The 19585-nt window shown below is 37.4% G+C and overlaps 1 protein-coding gene across 2 annotated transcripts in view; it reads right to left on the reverse strand.

Annotated features, from left to right (window-relative positions):
- Positions 1–205: 205 nt before the first annotated feature.
- The window catches only part of LOC139714149 (TNF receptor-associated factor 3-like), a 47504-nt gene continuing 28124 nt past the window's right edge, over positions 206–19585 (reverse strand). For both annotated transcript variants that reach the window (XM_071625867.1, XM_071625868.1), the window contains exons 4-8: positions 7239–7286; positions 6236–6469; positions 4836–5058; positions 3375–3718; positions 206–2990 (exon numbers count right to left, since the gene is read on the reverse strand). In XM_071625867.1, coding sequence (XP_071481968.1) covers positions 2763–2990; positions 3375–3718; positions 4836–5058; positions 6236–6469; positions 7239–7286 — 1077 coding nt within the window. In that variant the 3' untranslated portion in view covers positions 206–2762. The remainder of the gene's footprint in view (positions 2991–3374; positions 3719–4835; positions 5059–6235; positions 6470–7238; positions 7287–19585) is intronic.

The following is a 19585-nucleotide window of genomic DNA, read 5'->3' on the forward strand; positions in this document are numbered from 1 at the left end:
TTTGCTGTAGAATCTATCCATCAGAGAAATGCAAAGAACTAAATGCAAATGCATCTTCACTTGGATTGATTCATAATACCCTGATCCTCACTTATGTGGTTAAAAGAATGTCTAAATATGTGCCATATATTTCACAGGTATTTAATGTTTCTACTATTTTTCTTCAGACCACTTGGATATGCAAAAAAAAAAAAAAAAAAACAAACAAACAAACAAACAAACAAACTTCCAAACTAATATTCTATCAGCAACATCATCTGTCAATCTTTGCTAAAGTATCAATATGATTAACAAAAAACAATGGAATGCATTTTCCTCTAGACGGAGCATAGCTTGCATGCTTCCCTTCAGTGTCTATTGCTAATCATATTAGTAACATAGAAACATGCTCGTTGTGCTCAGTTAGGGAAAATGTGTATTCTCATGTCTTTTGGTAACCATATTGGTACTTTAGCAGTGATTAACAGAAGATGTCACCGACAAAATCTTGGTTTGGAAGATTTTTTTTTTTTTTTTTGGTGGGAGTGTAAAAGTAATCAGAAGAAAAACAAGTTGAAAATTATTATCAAATATGTGGCATGTATTTTCATTTAGCGTCATGAAGAATGTTGAGGGTATCTTAAATAAAGACACAAGTGAACATACATTTGCATTATATAGTTCCTTTATATACAAGGGTGGGAAGCCATGACACTCTCATTAACCTCATCTGTGTATCTACAGTTGGTACCTGGCTGTCACCCACTTGCATCTTTCAATTTCAGAAAGCTCCTCTCATTAAGATTTTACTTCTATTTCCCTTTAATTTCTTTCTGATTTGCGTCTTCACTTTTCTATTTCATACAAAACGTACATATGCTCAGTGAAGAGACATCCATAAGGGGAATTCACTCGAAGTCCCTGCTTCTGACAAGCTTAGTATGAAAGTACTGTGCATTTGTCTGTGCATTCATCTTTTGCATCTCAATCATCCCAGATCAGTTTTCACATTGAAATCTCTCGAAGTACATTTTCACTTCATTTTGGCGCTACCAGAAAGTGAGTATACATGAATGACTAGCTGCTCATCACAGGGGGAAAAATCAAATCAAACTGAAGCACAGCAAGAGAAATCTTAAGAAATAAACATCTATGAGTGACCACTGGCACTGAATGAAGTGGAGATAGCCAGATTGTGTTCTGGCAAACACAGTCATAACAAATTAGAGTATTGCATGGTTTGAATCAGTAATTCATTTCTCAGGGATCAATGTTGACAAAATAGTGTGGATACACTTTTTAGCTTTTTTTTCTTGATGTTCAAACAATGATATGGAAATAAAATGGTATACAACACTAGAAAATTATATACATGGCTTCCAAAATGGACGAGCTCTTGAAAAAAAATGACACAATACACATGACATTACTACTGGTAATTCCACACCACATTGTAACATTCCCTGGTGATTTTCCCTGTACAAATTAATCCAATGATATTATATTATTATTCTATTACACCCAGTAGGCAAAACAGAAAAATAAAAACCTAACAATTTTTGTCTTTTAACATTGCTTCTCAATAGTTTTAACATATTCATACCATTACATATATATTGTTTATATCTCAAAGTGTATGTGCTGCTTGAATCTCAAAATTCCAGCTACTTGAGGTCGCAGTTTGTAAAGAATGAATCTATCCCTGAACTAAAAAGATTTTTGAAATCATGTCACAAAGAATAATCAAAGACATTCTCCCACAGAATAGGACATTAAGTAAAGCAATATATTACAAGGAGGAAAGACCAGAATCTCATTGCACAGTTTGCAATGGATAACTCTCACAAAATACTTTATTTTGAGGGAAAATGTTCTAAAGAAATCACTGGCCTTTCATTTCTGTGTTCAGTATTGCGAATTGATATTTCCAACACAGATGGCTGCATTTTATGATGAAATCAAATTCAGGAAATATTTTCTCTGAACTGGCATTGGCAAAGACAGTGTCTATACTAACATCTGTCATTTTTTTTTTAACACAACACGGGGAAATGAAGACAACACACTGCAGTACAATTGGTGCAATATAGGCATACTATATATTTGTCAGTAGCATATTTATCTCAGCTTGCTTTTGTATAGGCGTTTTCCTTGCTTATGTACTACAGAGTATTCAGTTTGATCCAAGAATCACACATCTGAACTTCCATTAAGACATTTTTGACTGATTCTTTTAAAGGTAAACAATTTCTTCTGATATAATCCATTCATACACTCCTTTCTGAGTTACCTCAGAATAATCTCGCTTTTTACACACATATATACTTATTCATTTATCCATCTAATAATTTTGGGGAGTGTGTCACACAAATCAAAGACAGAAAAAAAACCCCACATAAAGTATATGCAACAAACAAAAGAGCAAATCAAAAGCCCTTGCCTAACAATTGCAACATGCTAATGTTGATGAGTATCACAATACAGCGCCAGACACTGAAAATGGCCAAGAATTGCACAAAGAGCGCTAGATAGTTGGGAGGCACAGTGCATGCACTGAACAGCTTTCGCTTGATACGTCACACAGGTCATTAGGTGCACTGATGTTCAGACATTCTTCAGCTGTCCAGGGCGCTACTTACATCAGCGTCTGCATACCACCCCTCGTCCACCGGGCCCAGTGATGCCCGAATTCCCCAAGATGCCAGAAGCAAGGGAAGGATGGAGAGGGAGAGGAGGAGAGGAGGAGGAGGAGGAGGATGTGAAGGGCTAGGTGGAGACGGTTGCTAGGGACCATATAGATCTGTTGTTTCCACTACTACTTTTATAAAGATAGTATCCTCCTTAACGTATGCGTTGTCCTTGAGGACCGACTGGGACACAAAGAGTGGGCACCCCGAAGCAATGTTCATGTTGGTAGATGGCCGCTGGAAGCTGGTAGATGTTGGGTCGGGCCGGAAGGAGTCTGACAGATGACGCCTTCCCGTCTCCTGGTCCAGGAGCATGAGTGTCACCTAATGGGGCATTGGAGAGAGGACGCGTGAGTTACAAATGGCAGCTTATGTGGCGTTTGTTCTGACAAAAATTTACTTTAAAAATAAAGTTTATTCAAAAGACAGAAATATTGCTCATGTGGCCAGTGTCGGTTTCTTTGTTCTTTTTTTTTTTCAAACAAGAGGAACAAAAATAGAATCCTCAAGAATTTGTGTTAAAGACCTTATTTTGCTTCCTTTGAGGTGACAGCAATGTCCATCATACAGCCTGAAAGTGAGTCTAACAAACAAAAAACAAAAAATCAGGTAAATCAAGCTTAGCCTTCACCACAAATAGACATATAGAACCACTCTAGTCACATTCACAATATGTAGCCCTTCAAAAATTTCAGGGGCAACTTGTACCTTCTGACTAAAGGGCCAATTCAGGAGAGCATCGTAGTCGCCCCGCATGACGACAAAGAAGAGAGACACGTGAGTTCCCTTGCCGATACCATCTCCATTAAGGTAGATGCGGGCGCACATTTTGTAGCCGAAGCGGCTGGTGTAGAACGGCTGGCTGTACAGGCTGAGTGTCTTGCCGTTGTCGGCGTCTCGCTTCCGCCGCGTGAACTCCTTGATCTTCCAGATGAGCGTGCCGTCGTAGCTGGCTGTCTCCTGGAACTGGAAGCGCAGCTCGTGCTCAGCAAGGCGCATCGAATGCATGCTGAGTTGGTCCTCCGCCAGACGAACTTTGTTAGCTGTCTCCGCTGCAGAGGGCATGGGGTGTACAAAGTCACCAGATTTCTCAAAGATGCGCTTCAAACAGACCTAAACAGTGATATCATCTTCCCATCATCAGACAAATTCAAACAGATTCATGTCCAATTAGGTGTGCAGCAATGGATGTGTGCCTGGCTTGAGCATTTGTATAGATACATATACCTGGCATCTGCTTGCCCCTAGAAATTTGTCACACCTGTCACATTTTCATGAGGATTAATCCACAATTTTCTCAGTGGCATATAACAGGGCAGACTGAAGTGGAGTGCCATTGTGGTGCTAGATGATCTTACACAAAGATGCCTACCATCTATGGAAATATCAACATGTGAATTTGTGCATATAAAGTGTTTTTCTCTTTTTTTTCTTTCTTTAGTATTCCAGTCACAAAAGTATGTGTTCCAAAGGGAAGTATTGATGTGACCAATCAGTTGTATTATTAAAGGATGTTTGAACTGAAGCCAAAGTTGAAACCAGGGATTTTTAATTTTGACCTGAATAAAAACAAAACAAATTAAAACTAGAGAAGCACTCTGAGAGCGCAGACCTCCGCCAAGCATGCAGCTCACATCCACCACTGATTTTGTTCTTTCATAGCTTATAGAGATTTTATTTCCACCCATATACGATACATACTCATACTTCAGCATTGTGCGCTGAAAGTCGCCCGATTTCCCAATATAGCAGCGTTTGTTACATCATAAACTCTCAGCTGTACGACGCGCCTCGCTCTAGCAGAAACTAGAGCACGCACTTTAGTGCGCGCATGCAAACCTCAAATACGCGCAGCCTGAACTCCCAAGCTCATTGACCCTACCTGCCCAAATATCAAAAATCCTTCATAAATTCCCAAAAAATTATCGGATCACTACCAAAAGTTAATCGTTTGTTACTTGTGTCATTCTCAACCTTTCCTGCAAGTTTCATCTAAATCTGTTAACTACTTTTTGAGTTATTTTGCACACGGACAAACAAACTAACTAACAAACGAACACACAAACCAACGGTAACGAAAACATAACCTCCTCCCTTGGTGGAGGTAACAAAACAATTATGGTATAGGATCTAGGGAAGCTAAAGTGGAATAGTTATGCTTGTACTCACACAACTGCTCCTTTGCCCGATTAGAGAGACCATCGCTTCCTGAGGCGGAACCGGTGTTGGCCTGATCCTGAAGGAGAGAGATGTGCTCCTTGTGGACTTCCAGCTCATCTTTCATGTCCTGGATGTCGGTGTTGCGGTACTCGTCAAACTCATCCCTGGTGAGACTTGCTTCCACCTTCTTCTCGATGGTGGGAAGTTTGGACAGCTTACTGAGGACCATTTTCTGCAGAGTGTGAGGTGTGAGTAAATATAGGTTTAGTCTCATCAGTACCCTGCATTATCAGCAAGTCAACCAAACAAGTTACAATTATTATTCTAAAAAAGAAATAAGGTTTGTTATTCGAAAGGTTTGTTTATATGATAATGAAATATGGTTCATTATTCCGAAGGTTCGCTAATCCAAACATGAACTCCGGTTTGTAATTCTGAAGGTTCATTCGTATACACTGTCTCTACATCTTGGGATTAACGAATCTTATTTCATTTTGAGATTAATGAGTCTTCGGAAAAATGAATATCATCCGACCTAACATCACTTGTTGTGCTAACATATTCCTGCCCTCCCCCCCCCCCCCCCCCCCCATCTTCATTACACAAGAGTCACTTAGAAAGATTTAGACAGACTTTTGCCACATTTGGTTTGCATTTTCACTTTGTGTACTTTTCTCAGCTAGATTGTACACCCTAGGAGTCAATCAAAACGAACAACTTTATGACCAAGAAGCATGGCACATGTACTCTGGTACATCATTTGTATTAAGAAATCCAAGCTTGTTTATGCTTGAAACTATCCAGCATAGTAGTAAGTACTGTCCAATATTCACAAGTTTGTAACTTTAAATCTCTTGTTTATGACATTTTCAAAGCATTTTCTTGCCCCATGCTATACACCCCACACAAACACTGTCCATCAACTTTGTATTGCGAAAGGCCTGCAATTGAAATGTGGTATTCTCAGCAGGCAATATTTGTTTAAGGTATCAAGGTAATGCATTCTTCCAGGAATATGATATAGGGAGAATCAATGGTAATGGGATCAAGGCCTCAATAATAAATACAAGGGACCATCAGCTCTCAGAAATGTAATTGCAAATATGTACAGCACATATGCATTATACATTGTACTGAGAGAAAAAAAGAAACCTCAACAAAAACAACTGATGTCCTGGCCAGACAAAATCCTGTTACAGGAATCAACGTTTACATCAAAATGGACACAAGGCAGTAGTCATTGGAGTAATTTTCCTTGAATATGTAGGTTCCACTGATATTCTGAAATTAAAAGCAGTTAAGCCCTGCATTTCTCTCTGATCAAAACTACAGCACTGATGAATGATGCATCACACGCACAGCCTGATAATGCAATTTTTCCCTGAGAGTCTTTTTGAAAAATGACTGACCTGTAAACTCTTTATTGCTCTCTCCACATCTGTTATGCTCTGCTTGTTTTCGCTGGTCATGCCCTGGATGTCGGCTGAGAGAGTCTTGAACGTCTTCACCTCATTGTCAATCTCTGTCACCATGCGCCGGAGTTCGGCTATTTTGGCCTCTAGGTTCGTGGCCACACTTTTCACGAGATCCTGCGACGCCGCGGGCCTGACCTCGGGCTCCTGATTCCCTGAACCGCTCTTAGCCTGGAGGGAAGCAAAATGGCTGACACTGAGGATGACTTGTGGAGGGACCATCCTTCCATTACTATGTAGTTTTCACTTGTACTGGAAAACCAGAAATTTTTGCATGCACGAAACTTTCGCGAGGAGCTAAGATTCGCAAAAGTAATATGCACACAAAAGTGTTTGTGTACGTAAGGCATTGAATGCCAGTAGTGATTTGCGTTAATTTCATGTGGTGAAAAAGGTCTTTGGCTCCAATTTGCCACAGTCTCATTCCACGAATGTTTCTGGTTTTGATACAGTAATCACAGGAGAGTGGACACAAAGTGGACCCATGATATTCATTGTCATTGCATACCTCCACCACAACTCTGTGAGCAGTGCTGTCATGACCAAAATAGCATCTTCACTGTAAAATGAATCTGGCAATTCATTAATACAGAAAATTATTTCTAATGATGAAAATACTACAGAATTGACCAAGCATTTGTGATTTACTGGTGTTACAGTCTGACGGAAATATATTGTCTGATGCTACAAGGAACAAAACGCAGCAGGAATGGCAGAAACAAAAGCAAGTATATGCTAACAAAGATAATTCTTGACAATGCAGAATGCATTAACCATATTCACTTTGTTCCAAAAGAATAGTCAAATTAGCTGCAACAAATGCAAAAAAAAAAAATATGCACTGGGCACAAATATTTGTACCCAGGAATGAAAATGGTACTTTTATGATATTACAAAGTACATACAGACTGTTCAAAGAGGACATAAGCATAAGTCTTACCATTAATTTTGAAATAGACTCTGTAAATGCACAAGTTTTTTGATGATCCTGTATAAAGAAAAAAAATAAAGGCAAGGGGAGAGAAAAGAGTTAATCTGAAGCTTTCTGATGAGTGCTAAACTGTTCAAGGCCGTCTTCCAACGCACAAAATAGATGATATAACACATACTGATGCACACATAATTAACATATACTATATACACCATATATTTAGCACAGAATCTGTCTAAGTTTTCACAAATCGTGACTTCTAAAATATTTTGCGAGTGGTTGAATTTGCAATCATGGAGTAAAGTAATCAACAGAGCAATGTATGTATGCACGTCGCATTCATGTAAGGATCAGTGTTAATATCATAATGTGTGCTTGAATTTACAAATAGCACCTGACTCGCAAAATTAGGAAAAATAAAATCCCACTAAAGATATGGTGTATACAGTAATTAACACACACAGATACACATGAAATCAACAAGCATAATACGTACACGTTATCAACAACATGCTGAAAGAATGGAAGTAAAGAGATACTGTCGTAATAACAAGCTTCTAATATTCATCCCTCATGCATGAAAGAAATTGCTTCTTTCAACAATACTAAAACTTGGTAGGCTGGGGTTTGAATTCATTAAGATTTCCTAACCAAAGACGCTCTGATGTTTTGAAACAAGTTGTATACGTTGTAAATGCTCTGTGCTCAAGAGTCAAACAGCTAAATGCATTTGGGATGGCTAAACTCATGTAAATGCAGGCTCACTAGAACCCATCAAAATTTGCATTTATTACCCACTGTGTGTGGCTACTTCTAAGCCAGTCAAGGTCCAGCATCAGTTTTATTCTGACACAGAGACAAAGAATGGTTTAATCACCACATTACATTTATTCCCACAACTTTATCAGTCACAAGTGAAAGCTACAGGTATGTGTGCACTGACCAATGGCATCATAAGTCTCTAAAACGTAATCTGCAAGGTATGACCAGCGTTTAAAAAAAGAGAGTGATGGCTCTCATCATGAATGAAATCCAATGACGTATGAGAGTGTACACAAACATCCCGCCACATGACAGTTTACGTAAACATGCACACTTCGTAAGCAGTTGAAAGTACATATCGTAGCTTATGAAAATACTGACTCATACAATATCATATTCCTCATCACTGCACTGTACAGGAAAAAAAAAAATCCCAGTACGACTGAAACAATATCTTTGACTGTCGAAAGGAATAGTATATATCAGAAAGTTGACTTTGTATGGGATTTTTCTCTTTCTATTTTTAGGTACTCAAGAAAAATGCGTTGGCAGCTAGTAAGTCTTTCACTAGTTTGTTATCACAATGTCGTCATGTCTCCTCCTATACAAACAACTACAGCAATCCTCTATCTTTCCATCTATTAGTGTTGCACGTCATTATCTTACCTTTTTTGGAGGGCATATTGCAAAGTGTCTTGAAAAAAAGTCTCAAGGACAATGACAATTATGAACATCCTTGACACTTTTCTTTCATTTTCTCTGAATGATAACAGTTCATCGCAACTACGATGTGTATTGTAGCTGACGACCTTATGCACACAGTGAGGCTCATAACATTAAAAAAAAACACCAATCAAATATTGTGGGAGAAGCATAACATACTATAGAAACTTGGTCAGTCATCTTGCCCAAAGAGAAAGATGCATCAAACATGGACGGTAATTGACTATCCTATCAATCAAGTAATGAAAGTGAGATGACGAAGTCAACATGAACAGTTCGGAGAATTTATCTCCGCAAAATCACGACTGTTACCAAAATTATGCCAATCAGAAAGTCAAAGTTATGTGTCTATGGACTCCTGTGCAGTCCCTCACTCAAAGTGATAGTCTTGTAACTACTATGACAGCAGCTGCGTTACAAGATTCCTCTTTTGTCTGGCATTTAATGAAATAGTGCTCAACTTACAGTATCCATCATTTTTTTCACCAAGAGGAGAAATTCCTTAATGATTCTAATACAGATACATGTAGTGTATGCTATTATTTAAAACATATACCTTTCCAACACATCATCCAAGAATCCTTCCTAACTCGATTTCTTTCTTTCTTTTGTTAACAAAGCAGAAGAAAAATGCTTTGTTTGAAACTTCAGAATCAGACATTTTGAGGCTCCTGCAGGCTCTGTGATATTAAGTGATTTGATAATAACATTCAGATGGTATTTACAGTTTTCTCATTCTCCTGACATTGCAACAGTGAAATTTCCTATGTCAAATGTCTTTAAAATATTTCCAATGACATTCAAATTCAACCTGTTGTTTTGGTTAATCTTCCCTTATCTTTAACAATGTTCTCTCTAAGAAATACAATTTAAATTACAATTTTTTTTATCAATTTTAATGAAGAGTACACATCCCCTCAACTTGCAATGGACAAATGTAAAGGTAGAATCATTCCCCCCTGCTCTCTGAAAGAAGCAAGTCGAGTGCTCTTTCATTATGCTAGATAAGTAAAAATATGTTGAATTTTCTTTACACTTTCTGCATATGGAAATCTTAAGAATTCAAAACTTTTGAATAGATTGTCTGATTACTTCACTGATGTGTTCTTCTAATATTGCTGTATTCCCTCAATTCATGTACATATTAGGCCTACATATTTGGGTTTCATTCTTATTTCATCTCATTTCAATATAACTTCAGGCCATTGTGGCTACAGATATCAGCAGTGCTGAGTTGAAAAAAAAAAATGACCACATGAAATCAACTACACTTGTAGACTAATATCATCTGCACTGTCACATTCTCTAGAATGTATTTGGGAACACATTTCGCAACATTTTACCAAAAAAAACCTGGGTCGAAAGGTCATGTGACTCCCCCATGCTGGGTGCACAACCTGTTAGTTTCCTCATGTGCATGTGTACGGGGATTCCCCAATACAGTCTATGAGCACATAGGAGATGAGTATCACTTCATTCTAGTACAACTGTAAGAATCCATTAACATTCACAGGAAACGGTGCAGACTTCTAAAGGTTACATTGTGAACACAATCTTATGGGTGGGTCTTAAATCAACAACACTACAACTTGTATCTACTGTATTTGCACACAGATGATGTCACCCCAAAAATACCGGCATGGAGAATAAGTCATCACTATTGAGACATTAATGGGAAGATAGTGGTAGTGTTACAGCCAAGAATATTCCCATGACCTGATTATTAAAGCAGGTTGTCTTCATAATATGCAGTAGATATCCATGACAAGAAAAAGACTACCTGCATCTACAATTTTGTTGCATGTATTAGCACCGTAGCCAAGTATTAAGTGAGCACTATGCTGCAGGCTACATGATTATATGTATGTTGAGAAGGCAGCATAAAAGGAGAAATCCACCACTAAAATTAACTGGGCACAAGCAAAAAAAAAAAAATAATAATAATAATAGAGAGAACAGGACAGTGAAAAGTTTCAGCAAATTCTGATGACACTGAGAGAGTTATAAATTTTCGAAGTCATCATTAATCGAATACAAATTAGCAATTTTATGATGTCACATGCACACACAGCTTCCATTTGCTCTGTAATATAAGATAAGAAATGCTCATAGTCCCACATTAATTACAAAATTTCTACTTGTATTGCACACTTATTGCAATCATTGTAAATATCCTTTCTATATAAGCCTTGCATACGAAAATATATTCCATCAGTAGTTTAAAAAAAAACGGTGGGGGATAGAGATTTTAAGAATTTAAGGCACAGGGCAAAGGGTAAGTGAGAGAGTTCATATCATACTTCTTTCAAAAAAAAATCATTACTTCCTTAGTTTTCATCACCTTTTATCAAACTTTTAACTGTCCTGTTCCTCTCATTTTGTTAATTTTTTGTTGTTGCTTCTATTCACACAAATTAATTTTTAAGTTGGACTTCCCCTATAACAGTACCCCATCACGTACACTACATGTACACTGGAAAGTAGCAGACAGATCACCAGTCCCAATATGGGATAATCAGCTATGTGTAGCCATAAATCACAACATCCCCACATCTGTGCCAGTCTTAAGTGGTACTTGGGTCCTCTTATGGTATATGGTGAACAGGCCTGCCTGACAATATGGCACATCAAAATGAGACCCCACAGACACAGACAGACAGACACAGACACGCAGACAGACATGCAGACAGACACGCAGACAGGCAGACAGACACGCATACACACACACACACACACACACACACACACACACACACACAGAAAGAAAAGCAACAAGGCATTGCAGAACTATCACAGTAAATATATTTCAATGTATTCATATCTATAGTCCTAAACTATTTGCACATATAAACATATAATACACATACATTGCTTGGGTGACAAGACCTTGTATCCCAAATTTTGGTGAAAATCACTTTTTTGGAATAATTGACTGAAAATCAGTCAAGTGATGTCCTGTCCATTCCTCAATGTCTTACTTTAAAAAAAAAAATGAAGCCACCACGGCATTTCAAAGGAAAGGCAATCCCATTTGTTACTGCTTTGTTGGCTGCCATGTTTTTCGCTCTCCTGAACATATGCAGAGACTCCAACCCCAGGCACCTTCTGATCTGGAGATTCTCCTGCCTGAAACCCCTAGCAAACGGGAGACTCCAACTTGATGTGCGCAAAGCACGATGTTCCTTGTGGCCGGGGTCCAGCTCTAGGGTTCTAGATGTTATTTCGTGCTATCTATTATTTATTTTCCAACATACAATGACATTAAGTAAGAAATCATTTCAAGCGGGAGAAATTAAATCTCAAGGAGATTTCGCAAAAATGGGCTTTCGGCGGGAGATCTCCCGTCAAAAGCGGGAGAGTTGGAGTCTCTGCATTTGACATTTTTCAGATAAGAGGTCATGTCACCCCAACAGCTGAGTCTGTTATATTCTATGTTTATTGCTATAAAATCTTGCCAGCTTAAATGGAGGAAGGTCTCAAAACACCTTGGTTTCAGTCGATCCCCATTGTATTTTGGAGGTTCCCATGGCCAATACAGATAGGTATAACGAAAACTGAAACCTACATAATTTGTAGCTGAGGCCAGTATTTCAAGGAATCATCAAGTGTTTACAATTTTCACCTAAGCTTATCTCCAGAGCATTGTTGTCCATTGTGAATGTCTTCCATCACTGTATTGAAGAATGCAATATTTCTTTTAACTAATCTTTATTCTTTTCTTCTTCGTGTCTTCTGCATAAATACTGTCTCATGAAGGAGAGGATTAAAGAAAATATAGAACATACCATTATTTTTGAGCAAGTTGTTACTTTCAAATTATTCTTTCTTTTTTTTTTACCACTAATTTTGATATTTGGCAAGCCTTTGATTCACCAGGGATTCACTTTTGCAAACTCAATGAATCACCAATGATTTCCAAATTTACCACTATGAAATACTGCACTTCACCGGCTTTCATGGCATGTGCCCCCAAACAGTGTCTAAAGTGTGTATAAAGAACACATAATGTGCAATTATTTCTGCATAGAGATATTCCGATACATGTACACCTACAGTGTGTTGTATGTAGATCATCTTACACACATGGATGATATGAAATAGTATTGCACTTCTTGACACCTTTGTGGTATGTTATCATAAGAGTCACATCAACTGCAGTTGGAAACATCCAATTGTATGCAATGGCACACACATACTGAAATCATTTACTGCTATTGCCCCCTAGGCTTAGATACTGAAAGAGGAAATCCACCCTAAAAATAAATAAACTCCTGAAGAAAGAAAAACAAGGAAAAGTAGAAATTACGCGGTGCGTAATATATGTCCCCGCCGGAAGTAGCATTTTGTAACAAAATGTGCAATATAGGTAAAAAATCAAGGTCAAAGGTCAAAGAAGTCAATGGTCAAAATTCTGTGTAGAAGTTTTGAAGCCCTCACCTAGTGCCATCACATAAAGCAAATGGAATCGAAATTGGGTTAGAAATGGCGAAGGAGTAGCATTTCGTAGCCAATGTACAATATAGGTCAAAAATCAAGGTCAAAGGTCAAAGAAGACAAAGGTCAAAATTCTGTGTAGAAGTTTTGAAGCCCTCACCTAGTGCTATCACATAAAGCAAACGGAATCGAAATCGGGTTAGAAATGGCGAAGGAGTAGCATTTTGTAGCAAAATGCACAATATAGGTCAAAAATCAAGGTCAAAGGTCAAAGAAGTCAAAGGTCAAAATTCTGTGTAGAAGTTTTGAAGCCCTCAACTAGTGCCATCATATAAAGCAAACGGAATCGAAATCGGGTTAGAAATGGCGAAGGAGTAGCATTTTGTAGCAAAATGTACAATTAGGTCAAAGGTCAAGGTCAAAGGTCACGACTGAAATTCTGTGTAGAAGTTTCAAAGCTCCCATGTAGTGCTATCATATAAAGCAAACAGAATCAAAATTGGCTCATAAATGACAGAGAAGTAGCAAATTGAAGATTTTGATCACACACGGACGCACACACGGACGGACACACGGACACACGGACGCACGGACGGACGGACGGACACACGGACACACACACGTACGGAGCCCGTTTCATAGTCCCCTGCTCGAACTCGTTCGGCGGGGACAAAAAATCCCTCCAGAATGTTCCAAAAATAACAAAAATTGGATACTCAAGAAATATGAAGATATAACATTTTGAAATTCCACACTTCTTGATCAGTCCTTAATTGTTTGAATATTCAAATGAGTGAGTTCATTATGCCATGCCCTCACAATTTTTCATGTATACATATGAAATTCAGATTTTTATTATCATTTTTAGCTAATACAGGTAAAAGCATATTTCCATACCAAAATATATCAGAGGTAACATTTGGTCTTTTTTTATTTTGGGTTGTTTTGAGGCAAATTTTATCAATATACACCTGAAAAATGAGATTTTTGGTATTTGTATATGAAATGAATACGATTGTGAGAGCATGTCATCATCAACTTGCTGATTTGAATACTAATAATGACTTGTCAAGAGGTGTTTTCCCAAAAAACATTGAAATTTCAGAATGTTATATCTTCCTTATTTCTTATCCGATTTTGATCATTTTTGTACTGTTCTGCAGGGATTTTTTCAATTTTTTGGAGTGGATTTCTTTTTTAGGAAGTACAGTGACACAAGAATCATACAATGACACTAAGGCTTCCAATTTTACGTCATTTTAAGAAAATATCTCATTGGAAACATACTAAAAAAGAGACCAACTATTAATAAAGTAACAGAAAATCTGAACTGCCAAATTCACCTTGCTGAAAGCATTACCTCATTGTGAGCCAACTTGTGATTTAATAACAAGTGTCCCTTTAACACTTTAAAGAGGAAATCCAGTCCAAATATAAGTTAATCTGATAAAAAAAGAGTAATGTTTTATGAGTTCAACAGTAAAAATTTGACTGAAATCGGATAAAAAATAAGGAAGTTATGAAATTTGGAAGTTTTGTTAATTTCTCCAAAACATTTCCTGTACACTCGGTATGAATATGCAAATGAGTGAGCTAACCATGTCATACCCTCACAATTTTCCATTGATCATCTACACAAAAATAATGAAAACTCAATGTTTCTGTCATTGAAGTCTGAAACATGACGTTATTCTTGGCTGAATAACTTCAGAATAGTGATCATTTAGATATATGAGGATTTGAGCCTCAGGCATAATTGTGTTTGAGTGAAAAATTGGAAATTTCAAAATTTTACGTACAAACTATATGGTAAGTTATGAGGGAATGAGATGCTCACTTTGCCATTTACATATAAAATTCATATTGACTGTTCAAAGACTGTTCCCCCCCCCCAAAAAAAAAAAAAATAGTGAAACTTCAAAATGTCATAAGTTCCTTATTTTTCATCGGATTTCGATCAAATTTATACCATTGAACTCATATTATTCTATACTTTCTTATCAGACTAACTTATATTTGGACTGGATTTCCCCTTTAACTCTCTCTACTGTTACAACCAATGATGGAAGATGATCCTATATAATATTGCACTCTTCCCCTCCCTCACTGCTGCAATCCCCACAAAACGTGTACATACGACAATACTCTTCTGCATATTTTTTATATACATTTTGTCTCAAATTCTGGTAGTTCTTCCTGAAAGATGTTTGACGGTATAATCGGCAGGGGATCCTTCAGAAGAAAAAGCACATAGCACATTTTACAGTACTAGGCACAGACCAAGGGATTGAATTAAAATGTCCGATAGATGAATCACTTACATTTCCACCTCAGACAGGGACAATGGCCCTATTCATCAAAAAATTGAAAATGAAACTCTCCGCATATCAATTACTCCCATTTGTTTGGCATGACACATAAAGCATGCAGACTCCCCCCCCCCCCCCCCCCCCCCCCCCAGTTTGAGAGGCTGTTGGTTTCAAGTACATTGTACACAGGTATTTCTTCATTTGTACTGTCATAAAGCAGTGAGTTTTGAACATACAGTGTATATTTTATATAAAAACCTAATTAAAAGGGCAATCACTAATTATAGTAAAGTAATCCAGTGTGACAAAGTTGACTATACTACTAGTATACCAAACATTTAAGTCATCTTCAGGGAAAGTGGACTAGAAATATCTATTTACTGACTCATACCAGCCTTACAACTGTATGAGCTGAGCATAATGTCCTGTGATTTGAAATTTTAACGTGTCACCAAAACTGCCCATACATTTGTATACTGAAGGCTTGTCATCACAAATCCATACAAAGACCACTCCTCGACTGCAGACAGAACAAGTTTACTCTTCATGGTCACTGCTTCCAGTCCCCAGAAATCAAACTGAAAGAATTTTATTTCCAAAGAAGCCTATATTGTATGTGCATGCCTGGTTGGTGAAATATATGTGAATATGTGGTTATGTGGTTAGGTACAGTGTGTATGTGCCTAACCCACAGCAGAAAATGAAAGTAATCACAAAACTGTTTGTTAATAAAGTTATATACAACTGACTGTGCAGTCATTTATACTGGCATGTTTGTGTTAATACTTCAGAACCTCTGAGAATTTAATAGATTTCTAAAACTAAACATTTTCACTATCATCTCTTCTCATGCAAAGTCTCACACTCTAATACTTTGCAAAGATATTTTGTATCACTTTTTAGATATGTATGTCAAAGCAACATTTCAACACAGAGGAACAGCATACTGCTTTATCCATTTTATAAATGTCATACCTGAAAATGCACAAAATGAGGTGTATAATCTGATATATTATTCAAAGAGAAATTTTGGACCAGTTACAAGTTAGTCTTAAAAACAAAGAAAGAGAGAAAAATTTTATAAGCGCAACAGCGAAAATTTGATAAAATTGTGAAGTTTGATAATTTTTGTTCTAAAAAAATTGATATAAAAATGCAAATGAGTGATTAGATGTCATCACTTCACAAGTTTCCACTGATCATGTGCAGAAAAAAAAACCTTTCAGCCATAAAAAAGTACACAATAGTAATTTTACTCCCACTTCATAACTTCAAAATAATAAACAATCAGATCTATTGAGATTTGAGGCTGGAGCATAACTGCATTTAAACAAAAAAGAAAAACCCTTAAAGATTTCAAGATTTTATGTACTGGTACAAACTATGAAGAGCAAGTTGCAAGGTGATTACTAGTATATCATGAACTCAATCATTGCATTATATTCATATTGACTGTTCAAGAACTGTTTTGCAAAGAATTAGCAAAACTTAAATATATGTCATAACTTCCCTTATTCTTATCCAATTTTCATCAAACATTTACTGTTAGTGTTAGTAGTGCTTATCAACTTTTAATCTTTCTTATTATATTAACTTTGAACTGATCCAGATATTGCCATGTAAGAGTAGTAAATTTGCAGTGTTGTAAACACATGCCATTGGACATTACTGTAGTGAGTAAACTACTTGAGAGTGAATGTACGGCTATGAAGCTGGTATGTCGAGTTTGTCCATCACGATATCATACATGTGATACATTTTACATACATTCCCATGGATACTGTTTATTGAGCGTTTTCTACTGAGAGTTTAACAGTATAAGAAGTGGTTGCAGTGGAGCGTGTTCACATAGATAAAGTGGAAACAATGTACAGCTCTGTTGATCACTGACCACTTCAGCCACAGTATAATGGGGAACAACGGAACACATTAATACAAAGAACAAAGGAAAAGAATAGCCACGTGGGCAGTCCTTGCAGTCACTGTATTACACGAGTGTGGAAAGATAAGGGAAATCCCCTTCAAGAGAGACTACAAAGGCACTACGTGTATTGATTTTGTGCGTTTGTTTGTGATGGGCAGAATGGAGCATGTGTCATGAAGGAGCAATGCTGTAATGCGGATGTACTGTACACTCTATAGGTGGAGTGTACAGTGTACCTGTATGCAATCTTGCATGGTGCTGTATTTAACCAGGATTCAAAAACTATCAGATGAATTGTTATCAAATAAAGGATTTCTTACAACCACATCTAACTGGTGTAACTTTATTGCTGTTATAGCTCCTATCCATATTCTTGCAAAGATACAGTCTCTACTAGCGAAAACTGGGGAAATCCCATCCTCCCCCCAAATCCCCCCACCCTATAAAAAAAAAAAAACCCACCACCCAACAGCAATAAAAGAAAGAAAGAAAGAAAAAAACCCTCCTGTCCATGTAGGAAGCGGAAAGATGAAATCTCCCTATGTTAGCCAAAAAAAGAAAAAAATGTTTGTTTGCCCTTAATTGTTAAAACCCAAGAGGGTCGGTAGCTCGTTTTTTATATTTTTTATTTTTAATAAATAACCTTTTTTCCATGTCAATGCACTCAAAACTCCGAGGGATTCATTCAAATTTACGTCTTGCCAGGGCCCGGTACGCGAGGCAGAAACAACACTCACTGACAAACACTTATAACGTTCATCTTTGTTAAATTTTGCAAACAGCTCCAAAAAAGTACCTTCCAGTGAGATGCTGGCAACTGAACCCCAAACAGTTTTGGTGCCATGACGGCTGGTAACGGATGCTGCAAAAGTAGCCATCTTGGCAGCCGCGCTGTGCTGCGCCGCTGCTGTTACGGTAGCTAGCTAGCTAGCGCACTACCTATGCGCATATGCATGCATTGATTGGATTTTGTGCGCATGCACGTACACAATTGAGCCAAAAAGGTAGCTAGCATGCAATGCATTAAAACGTAGCCTGCGGCCCCACGTGGCCCGAACACAATTACAACGGGTCGATGAGATGAAAAAAAAAAAAAAAAAACACAAACATTTGAAGACTTTTTTTTTTCATTCTTTCTTTAGCTTAAAATTGATAATTTTGGGTTTAAAACCATTCACAAATTTGAAATTTGTGGAAAAAATAAACTTGAAAGGGCAAAAAAAAAAAAAAGCGACTCGAAATTTCGGTGATTTTCTGTCGGTCGCGAAGGGCAAACAAACCATTTTTTTTAGGGGGGGGGCCTTATCCTGTGGTAGTGGAGACCTCTAACTGGGATCTTTAACCATCTATAGTACACTGTATGTGGGTTTTTAAAATCATAAACAAGAATGAAGATTTCAAATAAAACTAAAAGTTTCTTCAAAAGTTGATCTTACGTGCTTAATACAAACAGATTTTTTCATTTTTATTTTCAATAACTAAAATCTTTTTTATCTGTTTTATTCTTCTTCTTTTTTGCCTCCAGAATGTTTTCAGTGCTCATCAGCAAGTTTTGTTTTGCTTTATGTCTGCACAGGCTTGTAGTCCCATGATTGGCATTTAAAATGAAGAAACACCACTACTACAAGAAAGGATATTTACACAAATAATAAAATATCAATGACAGAATGATATTGAACACAGTATATTAAGTCATTTCCCTCCTTTTGATCCCGAGCAACATCAGAATGCTTAATAATGGCAATACATGTAAGTGATAAGAGGTCATCACTGAGTAATATCAAAGGGGGCAACAATTCTTGTATGGAAAAGAATGTCCTTAATTAATCAAGGACTCCAGAAACAAGCCCCTCAGCAGAGTCGCCCTTTAACTGGTTCATGATTTGTATTTTTTTTCTTAACCCTACAAAGGCCGGGGGGGTGTTGAATCAACCCCCCTTGACATTTTTCACGACTAATCTGCCGGGCACGAAAACTTTTTGACCGCGCCGTTCACTGACTTTTTACTTTCAAGTCTCGCACATCTTTTGACACCATTTTCGCGAAAATCGCGCATACTGCTACGACGGTGCATGACCTTGTATACATGACTGTCAGACCGAAAATGGCTCAAAAATGTGATTTTGTGTATAAAGTCTAGATGCAAATGGAGTTTTCTCCCTTATTCATAAAGATACGATTATTTTCACTTTCATAGGCTGAAA

The sequence above is a fragment of the Diadema antillarum genome, unplaced genomic scaffold (assembly GCF_040938485.1).
Source record: "Diadema antillarum isolate AM-2024a unplaced genomic scaffold, OU_Dant_1.0 seq00002176_RagTag, whole genome shotgun sequence".
Lineage (NCBI taxonomy): Eukaryota > Metazoa > Echinodermata > Echinoidea > Diadematoida > Diadematidae > Diadema > Diadema antillarum.